Raw genomic sequence first — 24298 nt, 5'->3', positions numbered from 1 at the left:
AGCCATAACTCGCATGTTACAGCAGGGATCAAACAAGGAATAAAACCCTCAAAGGTTGTTACCACTTTAAGTTTCTATTAACTATATGCTACACACGAAAAAGCAAAGACAACATCATAGACAATGTCAGTTTGGTCAAATTTTGACAACTCATGAGCCATTACTCTTGATTGTCACTATTAATATTTTAACCATGAGCTTAGATGACAGCCCATTAATAGTTACTCATGAATAACTAATGAATGAGGGGAATTCAAAACGTTTGATTTGGCGCCTTGGACACACATGAGATCAAAGACAACGTCGCAGACAATGTCAATTTGGTCAATTTTTGACAACTCAAGAGCCATTACTCTTGAATGTCACTATTAATACAGACAAGGGCAAACAAGGACTATTGAGTCAAATGACAAATCAAGAGCTATAACTCAAGATTAATTCAGAGGTACAGCTGATTAATTCACCAAATCAGCCTTATACCACCTTTATGCACCAGTCAATTGTAACCACGCCCCCTCCAGGTCAGGGGAATAGCGGGGACTTTGACTTTCGGTCCAGCCAACCCCGGGTAAAATCCCCGCCAAATGTCGAAGACAAAACCACCGCATGCACCCGGCACTGCGGGGCCACCTGAAAGGTAAAACACGGCCCATTTGCCCGATTATCCCCGGTATACACCTGGACCTGCGGGGGGGGGGGGGGCGTGTTTACAATTGACTGGTGCATTACTATGTCTACAAACTAAACCAGATAATGCCGAACTTAAGAAAGCTATTCCAATCCTACGAATACCTTACGTAAAGCGACTCTAGGACCCCCGTACTCATGAATGATTAATGAGGCGATATCGGGGCGTTTGATTGGTCGCACATCGGGCATACGAAAGTATCCGCGCATTCGGAACAACTCGGCCATTTTCCATCGAAAACAACCTCGGATGTATATGGACGTTTTACAATGTTATAATATTTTACATTTAACTACGCTGCAAGTAGTTCGCGTAGTAATTTAAATTTAGCAGTTAATGTTTTGATATGCTCTCTTATTGAAATAGTTTATTTCGTAAAATAGGGTAATATATAAGGGAGCTGATTTAATGTTCTCTTATTGAAATGGTTTTATTTGAATCGCACCGTTGAGTAAAATCAAAGGGAATTGTTTTAATAATTCTCTTATTGAAATGATTCATTCTAACCCTAAAGTAATATATAAGGGAATGTTTTAATACGCTCTCTTATTGAATGGCTTATTTCTTACCACTGAGTTATATAAAACGGAATTGTTTTAATACGCTCTCTTTTTATGAAGTGGTTTAAGTCGTACCTTTGCTTAATATTTCAGGATATTGTTTAATATGCTCTCTTACTGGAACGTTTACTATATGATATATATGGAAATTGATTATATAGGCTGTCTTATTGAAATTGCCAATGATAAGATAAGATTTATAATGCGAACATAACGCAATGTCAGTTTTGAAAAGGACAAGGCACTGATATTTATGTGTATTTGCTCTTGTTTCATGTAATACATACACAACACAAATCAATGGAGTTTCATGCACTGGCATACGTTATCGAAGCAATGCATGCTCTGGTCTGGATTACAACCGCCTCCACAGTCAGATACTTGCTGACAAGCTGAAATATGGCACATACGAGATAATTATATTTGGTAACGAACAAAAACATGCCAAATACAAAGTGGTTAGTGTTGCATATACCCTGAAACATGGTACATTAAAAATAGTTATTGTTGCAAACATCCTGAAAGTTGGCATATTCGAAATGGTTATTGTTGTTAACAACCTGAAACATATCACTTCCGAAATGGTAATTGTTGTTAACAACCTGAAACATATCACTTCCGAAATGGTAATTGCTGTTAACAACCTGAAACATATCACATCCGAAATGGTTATTGCTGTTATAAACCTGGAATATATCACATCCGAAATGGTAATTGCTGTTAACAACCTGGAAAATATAACATTCAAAATTGTTATTGCTGTTAACAACCTGGAATATATCACATTCAAAATTGTTATTGCTGTTAACAACCTGGGATATATCACATTCAAAATTGTTATTGCTGTTAACAACCTGGGATATATCACATTCAAAATGGTTATTGCTGTTAACAACCTGGAACATATCACATTCAAAATGGTTAATGCTGTTTACAACCTGGAACATATCACATTCGAAATGGTTATTGCTGTTAACAACCTGGAACATATCACATTCAAAATGGTTAATGCTGTTTACAACTTGAAATGTGGCACATTCAGTATGGCTAATGTTGCGAACAACCTGGAACGTGGCATATTCGAAATGGTTATTGTTGCAAACACCCTGAACTATGGCATATTCGAAATGGTTGCTGCTGCGAAAAATCTGGAGCATGACGCATTAGTTTAGTGTCTCAAACACCCAGAAAAATGGCACATTGGAAATAATTAACGTTGTTTGCAACCTGGAATGTGGCCCTTTCGAAATAGTTAGCGTTGTAAACTTCCTGGAAAGTGGCACATTTGAAAAAAAAAGTTTCTTAAGAAAGTTATTAACTAAAAGAGTTGCGAACAACCTGAAACGTCGCACATTCGAAAAGGTTTTCATTGCCATCAACCTGAAAGATGGCTCATTCGAGATGGTAGTTATTGCCCATTACATCGGCTATGATGGGAATTTAGCGATCACCATGTTTAGCATATTTTGTTTTTTTTTGTCAAATAACAAATACCGGTGTCAGCTATTATGAATCGCCTTTGAGTCCGTTTCCTTGGTAGAAATATATTTTTTTAGAGAGGCCAAGAGACGAGCATTATCACTTGACCTCTCTCACCAACCCACTCCAACCCCAACAAGTACGTGAAATAATACCCAACAATCAAATGTATATGTCGAGTAGATCATTTAGTCAATCAATCAATACTCAATATATCTATAAAGAAATACAGTCGAACCCCGTTGGCTCGAAGTCCTAGGGACCGGCGAATATACCTCGAGCCTCGGCAAATTCGAGCCAAGCGAGAATGCTTATATTTAATGTAAAGAAATCGGTCCTTTACATACAGTTCGAGCCAACTAGGAACTCGAGCCAAGCGAGTTCGAGCCAAAGGAATTCGACTGTAAAAAAACGAAGAAACCAGTCTTACTTATTGCCTTGAGCACACATGTACACGTGTCATGAACGCATCCTACTTCCATCGTGCCGTTGTTGCACGAAATACTCGTGCATGTGGTAATGTCCTCATGGTGACATTTCGTGGCGTTCACAATCACTGAAAAGAAAGGTAAAAGATGAGGTCAATATAACATGACACATTCGAGATGGTTATTGTTGAGAACATCCTAAAACATGACCCAGCATGACACATTTAACATAAATATTATAGAGAATAACCCTCAAACATGACACAGTATGACACATTCGAGATTGTTATTGTTGGGATCAACCTGAACCATGACACATTCGAGATGGTTATTGTTGAGATCATCCTGTAGCATGACACATTCGAGATGGTCATTGTCAAGAACAACCTGTAGGAGGACACATTCGAGATGGTCATTGTCAAGAACAACCTGTAGGAGGACACATTCGAGATGGTCATTGTCAAGAACAACCTGTAGCAGGACACATTCGAGATGGTCATTGTCAAGAACAACCTGTAGCATGACACATTCGAGATGGTCATTGTCAAGAACAACCTGTAGCATGACACATTCGAGATGGTCATTGTCGAGAACAACCTGTAGCATGACACATTCGAGATGGTCATTGTCGAGAACAACCTGTAGCATGACACATTCGAGATGGTCATTGTCGAGAACATCCTGTAGCATGACACATTCGAGGTGGTCATTGTCGAGAACAACCTGTAACATGACACATTCGAGGTGGTCATTGTCGAGAACAACCTGTAGCATGACACATTCGAGGTGGTCATTGTCGAGAACAACCTGTAGCATGACACATTCGAGGTGGTCATTGTCGAGAACAACCTGTAGCATGACACATTCGAGATGGTTATTGTCGAGATCATCCTGTAGCATGACACATTCGAGATGGTCATTGTTAAGAACAACCTGTAGGATGATACATTCGAGATGGTCATTGTCAAGAACAACCTGTAGCATGACACATTCGAGATGGTCATTGTCAAGAACAACCTGTAACATGACACATTCGAGATGGTCATTGTCAAGAACAACCTGTAGGAGGACACATTCGAGATGGTCATTGTCAAGAACAACCTGTAGCATGGCACATTCGAGATGGTCATTGTCAAGAACAACCTGTAGGAGGACACATTCGAGATGGTCATTGTCAAGAACAACCTGTAGGAGGACACATTCGAGATGGTCATTGTCAAGAACAACCTGTAGCATGACACATTCGAGATGGTCATTGTCAAGAACAACCTGTAGGATGACACATTCGAGATGGTCATTGTCAAGAACAACCTGTAGCATGACACATTCGAGATGGTCATTGTCAAGAACAACCTGAAGCATGAGACATTCGAGATGGTCATTGTCAAGAACAACCTGAAGGAGGACACATTCGAGATGGTCATTGTCAAGAACAACCTGTAGGAGGACACATTCGAGATGGTCATTGTCAAGAACAACCTGTAGGATGACACATTCGAGATGGTCATTGTCAAGAACAACCTGTAGCATGACACATTCGAGATGGTCATTGTCAAGAACAACCTGTAGGAGGACACATTCGAGATGGTCATTGTCAAGAACAACCTGTAGGAGGACACATTCGAGATGGTCATTGTCAAGAACAACCTGTAGGAGGACACATTCGAGATGGTCATTGTCAAGAACAACCTGTAGGAGGACACATTCGAGATGGTCATTGTCAAGAACAACCTGTAGCATGACACATTCGAGGTGGTCATTGTCAAGAACAACCTGTAGGATGACACATTCGAGATGGTCATTGTCAAAAACAACCTGTAGCATGACACATTCGAGATGGTCATTGTCGAGAACATCCTGTAGCATGACACATTCGAGATGGTCATTGTCGAGAACATCCTGTAGCATGACACATTCGAGGTGAACAACCTGTAGCATGAGACATTCGAGGTGGTCATTGTCAATAACAACCTGTAGGATGACACATTCGAGATGGTCATTGTCAAGAACAACCTGTAGGATGATACATTCGAGATGGTCATTGTCAAGAACAACCTGTAGGAGGACACATTCGAAATGGTCATTGTCAAGAACAACCTGTAGCATGACACATTCGAGATGGTTATTGTTGAGATCATCCTGTAGCATGACACATTCGAGATGGTCATTGTCAAGAACAACCTGTTGCATGACACATTCGAGATGGTCATTGTCAAGAACAACCTGTAGGAGGACACATTCGAGATGGTCATTGTCAAGAACATCCTGTAGCATTACACATTCGAGATGGTCATTGTCAAGAACAACCTGTAGGAGGACACATTCGAGATGGTTATTGTTGAGATCATCCTGTAGCATGACACATTCGAGATGGTCATTGTCAAGAACAACCTGTAGCATGACACATTCGAGATGGTCATTGTCAAGAACAACCTTTAGCATGACACATTCGAGATGGTCATTGTCAAGAACAACCTGTAGGAGGACACATTCGAGATGGTCATTGTCAAGAACATCCTGTAGCATGACACATTCGAGATGGTCATTGTCAAGAACAACCTGTAGCATGACACATTCGAGATGGTCATTGTCAGGAACATCCTGTAGCATGACACATTCGAGGTGGATGATTATCGTTAAGAACAACCTAAAACATATTCAAATGTTCACTTTTATATATTTGCACTTTTGGAAGACAAACTATAAAGAGCAGTACCGTTTTCTGAAATTTTGTTTTAAATCTGGTGGGTAGAAGTATTTAGATAGGCCTAAAATTGAATTAAAATTAAATAAGAATAGTATATACCTTCCGCTAGTTTTTTTTTGTTGATATTATTCACTGTTTTGAAATTTTAGCCCGTTCTTATATCAAGATTAAACATCAGCGCACACAGGGCTGGGACACAATTTCAAAAACGTCATTTCCGAAATGACGTTCCTTATTTAAAATTTCGCGCGCTTCCTGATAAACTAAAATGAAATGACATTTTATATCCTTTTTGAACAAAATAAAAAGAAAAAAACATTTGTTTCTATGTACGATCGCCAAAGTTAATGTTGCATTTGAGGCGACGTCACTCGTGAAATATAGCTTTTGGAGTTCTATCGGTGGAATATGATGCGATCCTACACTGAAAAAAACACAATAATCCTCTATGATACACAAGCTAACTTTAATTTTAACTTACAGGATACAAAAGTCAGGAATGTGTTTTACCGCAAATTAATCTGAAATATTTTCGGGGATATCTTAAAGAGCGACGTAGAATGTGAAAGTAACCTGAAACGCATGATTTTTTTCAATCGGAACACCTTGGCCACTTTCCATCGAAAATAACCTCGAAACATAAGAACTGAACTTTTGGGAATCTTAATTATTTATTCAATAATACACTTCAATGGCAATAAATTTAAACCTAAATCAATAAATGCAACTTTTAAACACTACATTTTATTAATGATATAATTCAAATATTTACGAACTACTTCTACTAATGTACCGCCAAACATCCGAGGTTGTTTTCGATAAAAATGGCCGAGGAGTTCCGAATGCTTGAAACGCATGACGTTTTTTTCAATCGGAACACCTTGGCCATTTTCCATCGAAAACAGCCTCGAAATATAAGGACTGAACTCTTGGGGATCTTAATTATTTATTTAATTATACATTTTACTGGCGATCAATTTAAACTTAGTAAAACGAAATACACGTTTAAAGACTACAATCAATTAATACTATTATTTAAAATTTTACGAACTACTTCTACTGATGTAACAGCATACATCCGAGGTTGTTTTCAATGGAAAATGACCGAGGTGTTCCAAATGGCCATTTGACGTGATTGTTTTCAATGGAAAATGGCCGAGGTGTTCCGAATGGACTGTGTCATGACTTTGCAAGTACCAAAAACTTTACAACTTGCCAAGCGTTTAAAACAGTATGTTTATCATTTTTATCATTGGCATGCACTTGAAGTAAAGATCACCGACTGTGAAATACTAAAAAGTTCTCCAACTTTCGCTGTGAAGCGAATCAAAATCGACATATGTTCACAAATGCACAATGTTACTAGACGTATAGCGCTGATAAAAATTATAATATTAAAACGTTAAATTTGCTTTAAACTGTTAACATGTTGTAGGCCAAGATGCTAGTAGGAGAAAAGATATATTTTACCGATCAAAGCCGCGGCAACACCGAAACAAGCCAGGAAAAATGTCGCCCTCATTGCTTTCAGGAAAGTCTATAAATGCGTAGACAAATAATACTTTATAGAAACAGCTGTACTCTCTTATCTACACCACGTTTATCCAATCCTTGCATCAAGGTAACCGACCCATAATTAGATATATTTGTGTAGTTCTTTGACATCCTTACTGTTGATTTTCGGTGCCTGGTGACCCCATAAAGTTTTAGTATCATTGGAAAGGATTACTGTGCTGAAAAAAATATATCAAACAATTTTGTTTGGCCTTCAAAGATTGTGAAGGTCATAATGTATGATGTACTAAAAGGTCAATTGTCTTATTTGTGGGTCGGGTTCCTTAAAGGCAATACATGCGCAAAACCTTAATTTGGAAACATGTTTAAAGCTATACTCTTTAGTTGAGCCAGTTTATGTGGTTTTATTATGAGTACAGATATACGCGACAGGATGAATAAGTTTATTTGAACACTGCTTGATCTGCTGATAGCAGAAACGTTCGGCAAAGGAGGCTGGCTTTGTTCTCAAGAATGTTTAATCCACCTGAAAAAAATCAAGAACAAATAAATCAATGTTGACAAATTCCGCTACAGTTATTAACTAATAATACTGCTACTGCAGCAGCTTCTGCTGTTGTTGTTGTTTCTGCTTCTAATACTACTACAACTACAAATCCGAAAGGTTTATACATCACAGCTGAAGTTAAAAATAAGGTAATTTTGTAGCTTCACGTCTAGCTTCAATAAATTAAGATTATAAAAAACACACGTACTACTACTACTACTACTAACTGATTTCAATTTGCGGTCCTAAGCCTGCGGTATACAGCCTTAAAACTAATATTATTTACTAACCTATGATGCCTGATTGGAGAATAAAGTAACATGTTTTGATTATTTATTCTCAAAACTTCGACAGAATATGAGATTTATATGTGTCCCGCATATCGGTTTAAATTACTTTACCATTTTGTGCAATCTTAAGAAGATGTATTTGTTTGCAAGGTATACTTGTGTGTTTTATATATCTACCGGCCTTTACAAAGTTATGATCGAAAGTTTTACTACTAATTAAAAAATTGAGATATATAAAAAAAGAAACATGAAAAACTGTACCCTCAAATACGAATATTTGGTACAAATGTGAATTACGTTAGTAACTATTTATATTTGTTACAGCTCGTCTCTTATTAACACCTATATTCAGACAAAGGATTGGTTTATTCTGAATATGCTCCGAACAAACACGGCATAAAGGCACTGAAGGTGTTCAAACATAAAAACTGGACATATTGTATAAGTGTACAAGCCGTCGTTAAGAAATAGATTAAATAACTAGTGTTGAGAATTGGACACCAAAATAACTATCGATAATCGGTTTATGCAACCAATCAATGATCGATTTAATTATCTTTGCTCATCAAATTTAAGGTAAACAGATACAGTGCATGCACCAGTTTAAGCACCAATGTTCCCTTACAATATTGTTTGCAGATTTCTTTATATAAATTACATTATTTATTTAGAAAGCGACTATTTTTTAGTGTTTACAAATTACAATTACAGAACATGAGACCACAGTCGCTAATTATTGTCTTACATTTAGTATTGTTTACATGTGTAAAATAAACAGAAAAAAGATATCAATTTCTTTTAAATAATCAGTCAGTAACAAGTACAACAAGCAGTTGAATGTTCTATATGTTTTACAAGAACAGTTTCTGTTTTACAGGAACAGTTTCTTTTAGGAAACTGATAAAACTAAATTCTTACATGGTTAGAAGTAAACGGTAACATGTTTTTAAAATCACTTTTAAACCACAAACATGAAAAGTTGAAAACCAATCCTTTATCAGTTAAATTACAAAGAAAATGTGTAATAAGGTATTGTAGTGACTTATTGACTTGATAAGAATTTTAGTACTTAACTTAACATAGTAAGATCTTAATATTTCAACATAAACTAGCATTAACCAGAAATAAGTAATTTAGTCGGAAGCGGTTACGTCCCTTGTTTCTATACAAAGTATGGAAGACAAGTCGGGTAGTAGTGCATCAAATGCTTCAAATCCTACAAACTCGGATATTATTGCATTGTTGGGCCGTATGGATTTAAAGTTAAGTGATATGGATTCTCGACTCAGAAAACTGGATGGTCTTGACATCAAGGTTGATAACTTTGATAGGGAACTGAAAAAGTTGTGGCTACATATAGAAACATTTACGAAGGAAAATCGGGCCAAACTTGATCGTGTAGAACATAAGGTAGATTCAGTAGACGTGGAGTTGGAGGGGGCCGGGAGAAGGATCGCAGACCTTGAACGCGACAAAGATAAGCTCAAGGACGATATGAACTATGTACAATCGCAGAGCATGAGGAACAATCTGATCTTCGGAAACATACCGGAAGAGGAGGGAGAGACGCCAGCGCGGACGGAGCCGATTGTGAGGGACTTTATTGTTGAAGAAGTTGATAACATGCGGTTTGAGCGGGTACATCGAATGGGACAGAAGCAGAATCAAGCGGGCAGGAGCGGAGCGGCCGGAAGTGCCAATACAAAACCTAGAAGTATCGTAGGGAAATTCTGTTTCTTCGGGGATCGGGAACAAGTAAGAAGTAACAGCAGAAATCTAAGCGGAACGAACCTTTATGTTACAGAGCAGTTTCCGCTGGAAGTAGCCGCAAAGAGACGACGACTCTTCAGACGGGTAAAAGAAGAGAAGCAAGCCGGCAGAAAGGCATGGGTATCATACGATACTCTCTACGTGGACGGGAAGCAAGTGAAGGAGGCGTAGGATGGGCTACAGTGTCTTGTGTGGAACATTAATGGACTGAGTGCTGCTAAACGTGAGGACCCAAATTTTGTTTCTTTTCTTGTAAAATATGATATAATAGTTTTATCGGAGACTAGTAAATCGAGCAATGTCGAATTGACAGGTTATCATTGTTATAACTATTACCGGAAATATAGACACAGGCATGCTAAAAGGAATAGTGGGGGAGTGGTCATATATGTTAGAAATAGTATAAATGAAGGCATAAAAGTGGTTAAAAATGTTCATGACACAATGATATGGATTAAACTGGACAAGGGATTCTTTAAAATCGAGTCTGATATATATCTCGTAGCAGTCTACTTGTGGGGCGATTCGTCACCCATTAACAATATAATTGATACGGACCTTTTTCAGCGTTTGGAAGAAGATATTAACCACTACCAATCATTAGGTACAGTAATGATCGCTGGGGACTTTAACGCCAGGACTTCATGCAAATCAGATAGTATTATGTGATATGTATATACGGGTATAGATTCAGAGGATTATATATGTGATTTCCCACTTCCAAGATATTCGCTAGATAAGGGCAATAACGCACATGGAAATACATTGCTGGACTTGTGTAAAGCGACTTCATTAAGAATCGTAAATGGCCGTTTAGGAGCGGACTTTGGTATTGGTAGTTATGCATGTTTTAATACAAACGGTTAAAGTGTTATTGACTACTTGTTACTAAGCCAACACAATTTTAAATTGGTGAATAAATTTGCTGTTGAACCATTTAATATTTACAGTGACCACGCTCCTTTAGCATTTAATATTCTATGCAATACGCATGTTACTAAAGACATACCATGCATGTGATTATTTAAAATGGAGTGACGAAGAAAAAGATGTGTTCAGAAATGGTTTGATTGCCAGAACTACAGACTTTAATACAATACTTCAGAACACTGATGTTGATTTTGTTGTCAATGGTTTTACTGATATTGTTCGTGAAGTAGCAGATCCATTGTTTGTCAAGCATGCTATGAAATACCCTTGTTTCGAAGAACGTGTTACTACGGAGTCGTCGAAATGGTTCGACCAGGAATGTAAAAATGCTAAATATGTGTATAAAAACGCTTTGTTTGTTTATAACAATTCTCGTGAATTATGTAGATTGAAGAAACTGTATAAAAATATTGTTTTCAGGAAACGGAGAGCATTTAAGTTCAAACGATGCCAAGAGTTTGAACAATTAAAGCGTCGTAAACCCAAAGATTTTTGGAAATATTTTAAATCACAGAATTCAAATAACAGTAGTAATATACCATTAGAAGATTTTAAAACCCATTTTGAGTCTATGTTTACAGATATAAATTTTGATTTAAATGATGATGCAGAAAATTTTAATATGAGTCATGATTTTAATGATTTTAGCAATACTTTTGGAGTGAGGAAAACGAAGTTATTTCTGATGCACAATTTGGCTTTAGAAAAGGCAGATCTACTGTTGATGCTGTATTTATTCTTCATTCTATTGTTAAAAAATATGTCAGCGCAAACAAACGACTATATTGTAGTTTTATTGATATGAAACGTTGTTTTGATTCCATATATTTAAATGCGTTGTGGTTAAAGCTGTATTGAGCCAATTTAGACGGTAAAATGTTACGTATAATACGTAGTATGTATCAGTCTGTTAAATCATGTGTAAGACATTGTAATAGTTATTCAGATTATTTTGATATTGCAGTAGGTCTTAGACAAGGGGAGATAATGTCACCGATATTGTTTTCTCTATTTGTAGAGGACTTGGAATTGTTTTTGCAAAATAGAAATAATATTGGTTTAGAACTACACGATATTTGTTTAATTTTGTTGTTATTTGCTGACGACATGGTTGTATTAGGAGAAACCCCAGAAGATTTACAGATGTCATTAGATCGTTTACACAGCTATTGTAATAATTGGGGACTAGACGTTAACATAGCAAAAACTAAAATTGTTATATTTAGAAAGAGAGGTGGTGTTAGGCATAATGAGAGTTGGTTGTATGGACATGAAATATTGGAGGTTGTACATGATTTTAATTACTTAGGTGTTACATTGAATTATACTGGTAGTTTTGCCTTAAATACACAGACATTGTATGGATTGAAAGCTCTTAATATGTTGTTGTCAAATTTAATAAGATACGAATGTAAACCAAAAGTAGCTTTGCAGTTATTCGACGCATTTGTAGCGTCTACTATTACTTACGGGTGGGAAGTTTGGGGGTTCACAAAATCATCTCAGTTGGAAAAATTACATTTAAAATTTTGCAAAGCTATACTTTGTGTTAGACAGTCAACTTCTAATGTCGCTGTATATGGTGAACTGGGTAGATACCCTTTATATATTAATAGGTATGTACGTATTCTGAAGTATTGGTTCAGAGTCAAGAATAGTAATAATATAATCATGCATTCTGTAATGAGAGATGTTTTGTCAGATATTGGTGTTAACGCTGATAACTGGTTTTATAAGATTAAAGATTTACTTACACGCTATGGTTTTTATTATGTATGGTGTAATGATGAACAAATTAATGAAAATCATTTTATAACTATGTTTAAGCAACGCCTTGTTGATGAATATAAACAACAATGGTACGCAAGTATTAATGAAAATAATGTCCTTACTGTGTATAAGGTAATTAAAATTGCACATGAGTTTGAACCATATTTAGATATGATATTGTCAAGAAACCTTAGAATTGCTGTTACAAAATTACGTATATGTGCTCATAATCTAAGAGTTCAAACAGGTAGATATGAAGGTATACAGAGAAATTTACGTATTTGCCAGATGTGTAATTTAGATGAATTAGAAGATGAGTTTCATTTTGTGTTTAAGTGTTCTAGATTTAGTCAATTAAGACAGACGTATATAAAAAGATACTATAGGGTTAGACCTAGTATGTTTAAGTTTGTACAACTATTATGTACTTAAAATAAAAAAGAGCTATCCATGTTAGCCAAATACGTGTACGAGGCTTTTAAAATAAGATATGATATGTTGGTACATGTGTAGCTACATGTATTGTGATTATGTATGTAAACTTGTTGATATCATTATTATTTGTAAGATTCATATCGATGAATAATAACACATTTATATCGTTTGATATATGCAATTTTGAGTTGTTAATATGTCAAATATTCTGTAATAACAATCAGTACAAAATATCATGCATCACATGTTTCGGTGACTATTATGTTCTTATATTGAACAATATTTAAGACAATATTATGTTCCAAAATAACTTTGTAACGAAATATGTCATATGTTATGTTAAACAACATTTAAAGTCTAGTTATATTAGTTCATCCATAGCTATCCGTTTATTATGTGTCTGCTTACTACATTGTATAATTGTACAATTCATGTATTTGTATACAATTTATGTATTTGTATGCAATATGTATGTTTATCACGAAATACTGTATAAGTTTAAGTGAAAATAAAATCTGTTCTGTTCTGTTCTGTTCTATAATCGATTGTTCAAATTTATCTATCGATTGTCGCCGACGTAGGCCTTTACGATCAATTGTCGATTATAATCGATCATCGGCACAACACTGTAAATAACTCGATAATAATTAAGCGAACAAAGGTCCAAGAACTGTATGATTTGGCTGAAAAACACACTTTCAAATCACGCGTTTTAATTCATTTTGGAAACAAACATAATCCAGCTTATATATTCAATAACTGTATTGTTGAGGCTCTTAAAACTAGAGGAGCTTATACATCTGGCCTTCGAGTCTAAACGAAAACAGTGACATAAACCTACTAACCAGGTCCAGATATCTTTCGAAAATACAAAAAACACCAAAGAGTCCGCCATTTTGTTCCGCCATGAACATGTACCTCACTTAAAAGTCAGCAATTTTTTAACATTTGACACTCTGATTATTCACGACGCAATTAAGATGTTGTATTAATCGACACTCTTATGATAAAGCACATACATAGCTAATACCAAGACAAAATCGGAACATTTTCATGGTTTTTTTATTAGTCCAAGATATTCCAAGGAAGGTCCTGAATACGTTAGAAGAAGAGACACACCGTGTAAGGATATTATGATATTATAAACTGATCACAGAGATTGGGTCAAATACGCTACGAATAAGAAGAGAATGAGTTAGGAAATGCAAGCAACAACTACGGAGAAGAAAAAAACACCTGTTGCAGCGGTTTAGAACAAAGAGGATGAAAGGACTGTTCAGGAGTAATCACATGAAAGTATTGAGGACCAATCAGAGAGGCATTGGGAATCAACACTCTCGATATTTACAAATTTAATCGTTGACATGAAATTTCACCCCAAAAATGGCCGATGGAAGAACATTATTAAGTCGTTTTAGAAGGCACAGGCCAAGATAAAGAAGCTTGAAATGCGGGTAAATGAATGGAGTAAGAAACATGATTCAATGAGAAAGAAAGTACAGAGAAACAGTGTATTACAGCGGTTAGTAGCAGTATCGCTACAGCGTCAGACAAAAGGGAGAGAAAAGGTGACCGCAGTGAAGGAAGTGGACGAAGCAGACCGTTAAGCGAAGCAAATTAAACAACAATGATCAAGTACATTCAAGAGCTACTAGGTTAAGGCATATCACCTGTCAAACATAATAGACTTGTTACGTAATTGACGTTTCGTAACCCTGACGAAGAGATTAAAACGAAAAAGGTACAAATTTGAGAAAAGTTCGTCAACATACAGTTTGAGGGGTGGTTTGTCGAAAATTGTTAAGGAAGTACCGCATCAGACCAACCTCAAAACATTCGTTGGAAGTAAACAGAGGCCAACTACTAAAGGCAGATATCATAAGGGGAAAAAAGCATTAAAAGAAGCAAAAAGTGTTTGAAAGAAATCTTATAGCCAGGCAAGTGAAAGATTTTCTCGATCGCTAAGATAAAAGTTTATGTCTTTCAAGACAGAGAGGCAGATCAAAGACCAAAAATGAAACAGATCATCCTACAGTTTTTAATGATAAGCGTATAATCCTCGTCTGCAAATTAAAGCAGAAAACCCAGGAATGACATCCATTTTAATCTTAACATAATCTTTCTTTACACATACAACCAAAAATCAAAAATAGTATGGGGTCAGCAGGCATCTACAATTCACAAAAGTGTACATTGAATTCCTTAACATTTTGGTGGACAAGATTAACATTTACAAATGATACCCCTAAACGCATTTTTTTATCAAATGGTTAGAACTTGTATATATAAAGGCACACCAACAGGCAATGGTCATTAAAAGGCAAATTTAACAACATAAAAGGTTACAAAAAGGGTTTAGATGTGGTCCCTTTTAGTTCGTACTACACATTTGATTTTCACACAAAAATAACTTCATCTTGAATGTCGCTTTCCTGTCTTGCGATGTATTTTGAATACTAGTTAAATAACGACAGCGGAAGCAATCTGCAGACAATTGTTTAAAACTGACTGTTTTTTAGTTTGGTCGAAGTTCGCCTAAACGTTTATTGATTGGTCAACATTTATCCAATAACTACTATTCGCCAATCAAATCGTTTAAATGGGCAAACTACCTTAAGATAACATGTGGACCAATTGTCCACTTTTTATATAATTGGTTGCTGAATATTTAAAGATACACTCTTACTCACATATAAGATTTACCAGAATTAATAATATTGCTTAAATATACCAATAAGGATGAACAAATGTCGAAAACAATGGTTCTTATGAAGGATACCGAGTTTAATTTGAAAGAAATGAGCATAAAACACGGTATTTCTACCTTATGAGACTATAGTATACCACAGTAAATCTTTTAGCATTCACCAATGAGTTAATATTTTTGCACTTTCTGCTATTAAATACACGATTACAATCAGTAATTATTATTTTCCATAAATGCATTATTTAGTATGCAGTTAAAGGTTTATCAGTCAAATTTGATGTTTGTTATACATGTGCATAATTATTATATTGGTTTTGAGTAAGAGTGTCTCTTTAAAGAAGCATAATTTAACGACATGCCAAAACACCATACCATTGTATTATTCTATCCCATTGTCTAAATCAGTCAAATATCTATGGAAACAATTCTACTATAAAGATAATTTTTACTGCACCCGGACAAAGTGTCTACAAGGAAAAATCAAACACGACCAAGATGCAAAGCACCATGTTTGTAACATTCTTATTACACTCTATAACGAATAATCATCATTCTAAACAAGGAACACACACTTTGTATGGCTCTGAAGTATGGGGATAAAGGTACTGCAGCCAGACCATATGGACATAAGGGAAAATCAAACAGGACCTTGATGCAAAGCGTAACATTCTTGTTACATACCATTACGACGAGTATACAGTTATCAACTTTGTAAACAAGAAACAGTCAACGCATACGATTTCAATATAAATGCAATATATATATATATATTCATTGCATTTTAACACAATCTCTAAATTTAACAGAAGAGAACAGAACAATTATTTACCAGAATATCATAGATCGATGTGGCCGAAGTCTTTAGTATATGTGTGTAAACCTAATTGTGATCATACTAATAATCACTATCGAAACAATAGTTTTCCATGTCGTCGGAATCCTCATCGGAATCATCGGAATCCGTGTTCCGGCCGGGGCTTCTTCTTGTTTCGGTGTATTCACTGGTGATTTCAGGGCTCAATCTTTCATCATTGATCCGTTCACAATGAGGACACCTCACATTGCACCTCAGTTTGGAGCGAGGAATCCTTATTTCTCGAAACTTACTTATGGTTAAAGATCCTACATACACGTTCGGGAGAGGGATCTCTTTCCATTTTCCGTCGTTCACATTAACCTTTCCCAATTCATCCAAAGTATATTCCCAACAGGGTTCGTGGTGTTCATTATCTTTTCTTCGAAAACGAACCCATCTGTCCCCAACAACTCCAAAAGTACAAGTGTTATTGTTATCATTTAGGCATGATTCATAAACTGAAAATATTCTTTCAAAGTGATGATTTGTCATCGATTGAACATAACGGATCTTCTTTCTGCCGACTATTACAAAACCGTTTTTAAACGGACTGACGTCATCACCTGTATCAATTTTGATTCCAATACTTAGCAATTTGCATGACATTTCGTCGTAAATGCAGAAGAAGTTTTGTTTTTTGCAAAAAAGCGCTATTAATCCTGCTTTATTTACAACAAAGTTTACTTCAAAACGTACATTCAGCGACAAAAGTGGCGTCAAATATGTTGTGTGCGCATTTTTGGTGATTGCCTTCCAAAAAAGTGTCTGTCTCTGAAAGGTGTATGGTTTCTCAATGTAAACCATTCCAAATTCATCCGTTTGGATCGAAGAACCTCTCGATATCGATATTTGGTGTAATCGTTGTTCCCTTTTACTTAGACTCTGCACGTTTTCCTTCTTTGTGATTGTTACTGTTTGTTCGAAGATTACAAAACATTTCTTATCGAATACGTAAACATTTTGAAACTGCAGATAATGGTAAAGAGGTACATAACTGCAAAATAACTGGTCGGCTTTAAAATCTTCAAGAAATATTTTCAAAAGGTAGTGCGACCAATTCACAGAGCAAAGCGTTGAATCATCATACGTAAATGTGAAGAGAGCTGAACCTATTCGAGTTGGTCCGGGTTGTTCCAGTTGAAACCATCTTTCTCTATCCAAGTCGAAAGCCAAGAATTCTCCAAGTAGAAATGGCTTTTGAGTAATCAACACAGTTTGCATTGGATCCACATCTTCTATTTCAGTTTTAGATATGCTTTGTATATCTCGAAAGTGTTTGTTCCGTTTGACCTTTTCCAATAAATCAATAGTTAATTCCGTTAGTTCAATGCATGCAACTATTTTGTCTACCTTCGATCTTCTCTGATCAGGAGAGTGTTCTACTCATCTCATGACGAAGTCAATCTTCGCATCTGCAGTAACATAGGACAATGTTTCATCTAAGAACATATTTTCAATCGTATCAACCGTGAGTGTCAGTAACTGATTGCCCATCAACAATTCTGGCAAATGCTGCCTGATATACTTCGTCAGCGTTGGCATTTCAATATCAAAGAAACTGGTGAGATGCAGAAATGTTTCTACGTTTTCTTCATCCACCATAATCTCTTTATTGATCCAACTCATACAAAATGCTTTCAGGTTTGGTATCAACAAAAACTCGGCCATATGGATCACGGCGGATACATTCTCCATTGACAGCTTGGGAGCCTCGCCGTACAAGAACATCATCGCCATATCAATGGATTCTACACAGCCGACTTTTAGTTCCAGAAAACCTGAAAAGTAGAATGTTTTACCTGTATGGTTATGATCGCGGTACAACTAAATCGAATGTTTTTGTTTAATAAACCGAGAGTGTCCTTCGTCCTTACTTTTGTCCTTGAGCTATTCCCGATTATTATTTTTACGAACAGGTCGGGCTATGGTAAAAAAGTAGAAGGATAAAAAAAGTGTTTTTGATTGAACGTTCATATAACAAACGCATACTTTGCTAACATCCATGGTATTAATTTGCACAGCTAAGAGTACGTGAGTTAGCCGGGCCGTTTAGCTCAGTTGGCCGAGCATTTGACTTTTACGCAGTCCAGAGTTCCATCCTCGGACTGGCGCATACTTCTGAGCCTGTGACAAGTGGGTCCCAACGAGGGACCGTGGCTAGTGCCCATTGCATGGGTCAGACTGGGAAGTATGGTGAGTCGAGAGGCACACAATGGTTATATATAACTCAGTTTTGGAAAATTGGGGACAAACGCTATTCCAAAGGGGTTTGTGTCAAGGTACTAAATCGCACAGGCCAGAGAGTAAATGAGTTATCCGGACCGGTAAGCTCAGTAGGCATAGCGTCTGACTTGCAAGCAGATGGTTCAGGGTTCGATCCGTGGACTGGCCGCATACCTTTCCGATCCTTTGACATGAATATGTTTTTTTAGATGTACGTGATATATTCTTTTATAAAAATGACAACGGCTCTCAACATTAATTCAATATGTTTTTTTTACCTTTGGCCTTTTCATTGAAGTTATTTCTCATCATGGCCTCGATGAATGAACTACCACAAATGACACAGGCATGATACCGCTTGCTCTGTTGAAGAATGTAAATGAAATGTCAACATGTACAATTCTTGGATATCGAAAGAGAATATTACAAGTCACCAGACCCTAATATCACAAAAGTTACTGTGAGGGACTATTTCATTGTTTTGAAAACTTTTTACGGATTTTATTTTAAAGAAATAGAGTGTGGCAAATCATTAGGATTATTATGACCCCTTCGAAGAAGAGGGGTATATTGCTTTGCACATGTCGGTCGGTCGGTCGGTCGGTCGGTCCGTCGGTAGACCAAAGCTTGTCCGAGTGATAACTCACCAATTCCTGGACGTATGGTCATTAAAATTGACATGAAGGTTGGACCTGACAAGTAGATGACCCCTATTGATTTTAGGGCTTATCGGGTCAAGGGTCAAGGTCACAGTGACCTTTAATGGTAAAATAATTTTAAAGTTAGTCCGAGTGATAACTCAACAATGCCTAGACCTATGGTCATCAAACAATGGTCAGGCAAACTTGGAAGTTTGGCCTGACCAGTAAATGACCCCTATTGTTTTTGGGGGTCATCGGGCTAAAGGTCAAGGTCACAGTGACCTTGAATGGTAAAAGGTTGTGCGAGTGATAACTCGACAATGCCTGCACCCATGACCCTCATACTTGACTTGGAGGTTGGGACTTACCAGTAGATGACCCCTATTGTTTTTGGGGGTCATCGGGCAGAAGGTCAAGGTCACAACGACCTTGAATGGTAAAGGTTGTCCGAGTGATAACTCGACAATGCCTGCACCCATGGCCCTCATGCTTAACATGGAGGTCGGACCTGACCAGTATATGGCCCCTATTTTGGGGGGAAGTCATCGGGCCAAAGGTCAAGGTCACAGTGACCTTGAATTGTAAAAGGTTGTCCGTGTGATAACTCGACAATGCCTGCACCCATGACCCTCAAACTTAACTTGGAGGTTGGGCCTGACCAGTAGAAGATCCCTATTGTTTTTAGGGGTCGTCGGGCCAAAGGTCAAGGTCACAATGACCTTGAATAGTAAATGATTGTCCGAGTGATAAATTGACAATGCCTGCACCCATGGCCCTCAAACTTGACTTGGAGGTTGGGCCTGACCAGTAGATGGCCCCTATTGATTTTAGGGGCCATTGGGCCAAAGGGCAAGGTCACAGTGACCTTGAATGATAAAAGGTTGTCCGAGTGATAACTGAACAACGCCTGCACCCATGGCCCTCAAACTTTACTTGGTAGTTGAGCCTGACCAATAGAAGACCCCGATTGATTTTAGGGGTCAAAGGTCAAGGTCACAGTGACATTGAAAGCAAACTTGACAATTCCTGGATATATGGTCATCGAACTTGACATGAAGGTTGGGCCTGACCAGTAGATGAACCCTCTTGACTTTGGGGGTAATTGGGACAAGGTCAATATCACAGAAACATTTAAAGCAAAAATCTTCTCCCAGTGAAATCTAAACAATGCCTGAACCTATGATCATAAAACTTGACATGGAAGTTGGGCCTGACCAGTAGATGACCCTTATTGATTTTAGGAGTCTTCGGGTCAAAGGTCAATTTCACAGTGACCTTGAATGCGAAAATGTTTCGAGTGAAAACTCAACAATGCCTGCACCCATGGCCATCAAACTTAACTTGGAATTGCGTCTAAACCTGTAGATTACCCCTTATGATTTTAGGGTCATCGGGTCAAAGGTCAAGGTTACAGTGACCTTGAATGAAAAAGCTTGTCTGTGTGATAACTTGTCAATGCCTGTGTCCATGCCCCTCAAACTTGACATTTAGATTTTTGGTGACCAGACGATGACTCCTGATGGATTTTGAGGTCATAGAGTCAAAGGTCATGGTCATAACACACTCTATCCACACACTTTGAATAGTCATACTCTTAAAACTGCCGCAACGGGATCCATTGTCAGTGACAAATCAGCTGTCATTTCGGTCCATGCATATTTCATTCAATTGTCCATATAATCTTGACAACATGGCGCTCAGGGGGGGCATAATATTTGACAAACATCTCTTGTTAAACTAAGATACTGGCAGCTGGATCCCTTCAACAATTATTGATACATGCCCATATATTGTCTTTGAAGTTTTAGAAAGCGTTAGTAGATTCAGCAAAAGGCTTTAGCGTGCTTGGTTGGTTGACATTATCACGTGATGCTACCAATGCCCTCATCAAAGGTTAAACTATCCGTCAGTATATCTGAGTCATTGAAGGAGAGTGGATATGGTTCAGTTTTCTATTTTTTCTTGAATAAACCGGCGTGGGTTAGCTCCCGTTGCAACCATGTCTTTTCATATGCATTACCGGGAAAACCCATGTATGGGCTAAAACATGAACGAGTCCCTTTAAGACGTTTCTCACCCTCAAACGTTAATTACCACATAACACAATAACATGAACCAAAATCTTAAAATATTTACTCTTTTTTAAAGAGCATTCCCTTGTTGTAGAACATGTTGATAAAGACAATTCTTCAAAATTCTGAAGAAAGATAATTTCATAATTAATGATCTTGTGTTGTGAAACTGATATAAGTACTTATGTGATATCGTGATCTGTGCTTTTCAGATCAGTATTAAAACATGTACAATTTTAAAAGAAATCTAAAAAATATCGCATTATCCCTTAACTCTATATTTAAACCCTTACCAATATGAAAGTATTTTCTTCTAGAACAATAGTAACCTTTGTTAAAAATAGTCCAATATTTTAGAAAACATAACCTAAATTTCTAAATTTAGCGTTTTGTCACGTGATAATATTGATAGCAAATGTTGTATTGTCGGGATTTCTATTCTTTTTATTAATCCAATCATGTTAGTTACGTAGTTTAACGTTTAAAACAACATTTGAACATTTCTAGCTTTTTCTATGGCGCAAGCGTTAAGTAACTTATATTTACTACTATAACTAACGATATGCTTGATTGCCATAAATTGATGTAGCGCCAAGAAAAACCTTTTTATGTCAAAAGTTGTTATTTGCCAATAAGTAGTTCCCTATATTTTTCGATTAAGACGGTTAAATTATGTATCGTAGCCATCATGGCTATTATGTTACTAGAAGCGTCTGTCCAACGATCTACCTTTTTGGCAGTATCAATGTATTATCCGCATACGTAGTTAACTATACATTTGTTTTCCAATATTGAATTGTCTTTAACGCATTTACGAATAATACAATATAATCTACAGAGACTTGCCCAGTAGCCAACAATTTAACGATTGCCCTGTTCAGAGATACACGACTCAAGACACTTAACGAGAAACACACAGCTAAACAATACAGCAAAGAGAGATATATTATGCATTACAATGTATTTTGTTGACTAATTTTTATGGCAAGGAGTAGTGTAAGAGGTCAGGTATGTTCATCTAAGAATATTTTTGGTTTGGGGATTTTTCAGCGAGAGGAGTTGGAAAGCAGCGTGAATGACCACCAAAGCATAAGAAAACCATCACAGATGCACACGCATAGGAAAGCGATACCGTCTATGAATGAGACCGAAAACTCTCAGGACGAGAGCCAGGTTGGTTGAGTGCCTGTTTAGGGGGATGCTATTTTTTAACGACGCAACCAGACTTAAGTTGCGGTTACCGCTTGAAACAATAAATTTTCTGGATTACTATCACTAGCTTTTGGGTACCAATCATGAGATTTGTACAACCACCAAACTAATTATATAGCAAATTCTTTTGGGCCAGGAACAACTTTAAAACGATGAAGTATAATGAAAAAAAAAGCGTCAAAACACTAAAGTAAAGTATTCAACGATCCGATACAGGCCTCACCTGCCAATGAATACAACATTCAGCTTTACCCAGAGTCCATGTTTCACTATGAAGTCACAGGAGTCACTTTGTTCCTCAACCTGTTTCCTTAGCAACACACTCGTGGACACTGGCATATTCTTCTTGTTGTAGTCCATACCTTAAACACAACATCAAATCATAGTCAATTTAAAATATGGCACATGTACGTTATTTTGTACTAATACAAACTTGTTTAACTTCACATACTGGTATACATTGTAAAACAATGATAAATAAAATACATGTACGAGGAAACATTTAATTCGACAAAACAGTCATTTGCTAATATATAAAACACAATTAACGCCCAGGTACCTCCAAGTTGGTGATTGATATAATGTTGAAATTAAAATAACGTCGATATTTCCCTCACTGAAACACCTATATAACAACTTGTATTTTCCAAACAGAAACCTCTATTATGTATCACCCTGGAGGTGTCAATAAAACGGCAAATGTAATGTAAACATGTTGCGTGACGTAACTGCCTTTCTTCTGGTTTCAATTCTTGATCGATTTGCCTCAAATTATCTTTTGTGCTTGAACTAAAATTCTTTAAATGGTAAAACGAATTTAAGTTCAATACTGAATTAAAGAAGGAGTCAAATAAAACGAGTATTTTATAAACCATCGAATTTTATTCTATGAACAATTTATCATAATGAATGTCACTATTCATTCATAAACCTATTCAATACAAAGAATATATGCGTACTTTCCTACATTCACTGCATGGGGTATCATTTTACCATAAAATGGATGCTAGAGGAGAAAATCAGAATCTTTGACATCAATGCAAATTAAAAAAAAAGATGGTGTCAGATGTTTTTGAGTGAACAAATTGCATTTGATCCACAGCTTATATTTTAGTTTCAAATATTCTATGAATGATTTCAAAGTTTTTGTCCCGTTTGACCTTTTCCATTAAAGCAAAAATTAACTCCGTGAGTTCGATGTATGCAACAATTTTGTCTACCTTTGATTGTCTCTGATCAGGAGTGTTCTACCCATTTCATGACGAAGCCATTTTTCCATCTGAGAGCATATTTTCAGCGTGTGTATACCACGTGATAAATTGCGTCATAAATGCTACGTCAGAAGGCAATATTTTGCTTCGAATGAAGACTTTGAACAAAGATAACTTTCCTATTTTTCCACCATTTATAATGGAACGTTGCGCAGTCCACGCCGCTTACAGAGCCCCTCCTTCGGCCTTTTACCAGC

General features: G+C 36.7%; 1 protein-coding gene and 1 pseudogene across 1 annotated transcript; both read right to left on the bottom strand.

Annotated features, from left to right (window-relative positions):
* Positions 1–1493: 1493 nt before the first annotated feature.
* On the bottom strand, positions 1494–9171 carry LOC128230067 (uncharacterized). Its single transcript, XM_052942066.1, has 4 exons — positions 9133–9171; positions 7333–7399; positions 3158–3283; positions 1494–1640 (listed from the first exon to the last, which is right to left on the bottom strand). Exons 1-4 carry the CDS (start codon positions 9154–9156, stop codon positions 1546–1548), a joined length of 312 nt encoding a protein of 103 aa, XP_052798026.1. The 5' UTR covers positions 9157–9171; the 3' UTR covers positions 1494–1545.
* Positions 9172–16721: 7550 nt separating this feature from the next.
* LOC128230975 (kelch-like protein 3) lies at positions 16722–23190 on the bottom strand (annotated as a pseudogene).
* Positions 23191–24298: the final 1108 nt, after the last annotated feature.

This window comes from Mya arenaria, chromosome 4 (assembly GCF_026914265.1).
Source record: "Mya arenaria isolate MELC-2E11 chromosome 4, ASM2691426v1".
In the NCBI taxonomy this organism is placed as follows: domain Eukaryota; kingdom Metazoa; phylum Mollusca; class Bivalvia; order Myida; family Myidae; genus Mya; species Mya arenaria.
This window is presented reverse-complemented; position numbering and strand designations above follow the sequence as displayed.

Excerpts from the sequence above, each read along its gene's own strand:
- LOC128230067 (XM_052942066.1), bottom strand. The coding sequence starts at position 9,156 with ATGTTACCGTTTACTTCTAACCAT. Across the intron at positions 3,284-7,332 it reads TGTTGCCGCGGCTTTGATCG|TGATTGTGAACGCCACGAAA; the intron begins GTAAAATATATC and ends CTTTCTTTTCAG. Across the intron at positions 1,641-3,157 it reads ATGTGTGCTCAAGGCAATAA|CTTGTCAGCAAGTATCTGAC; the intron begins GTAAGACTGGTT and ends GCCATATTTCAG.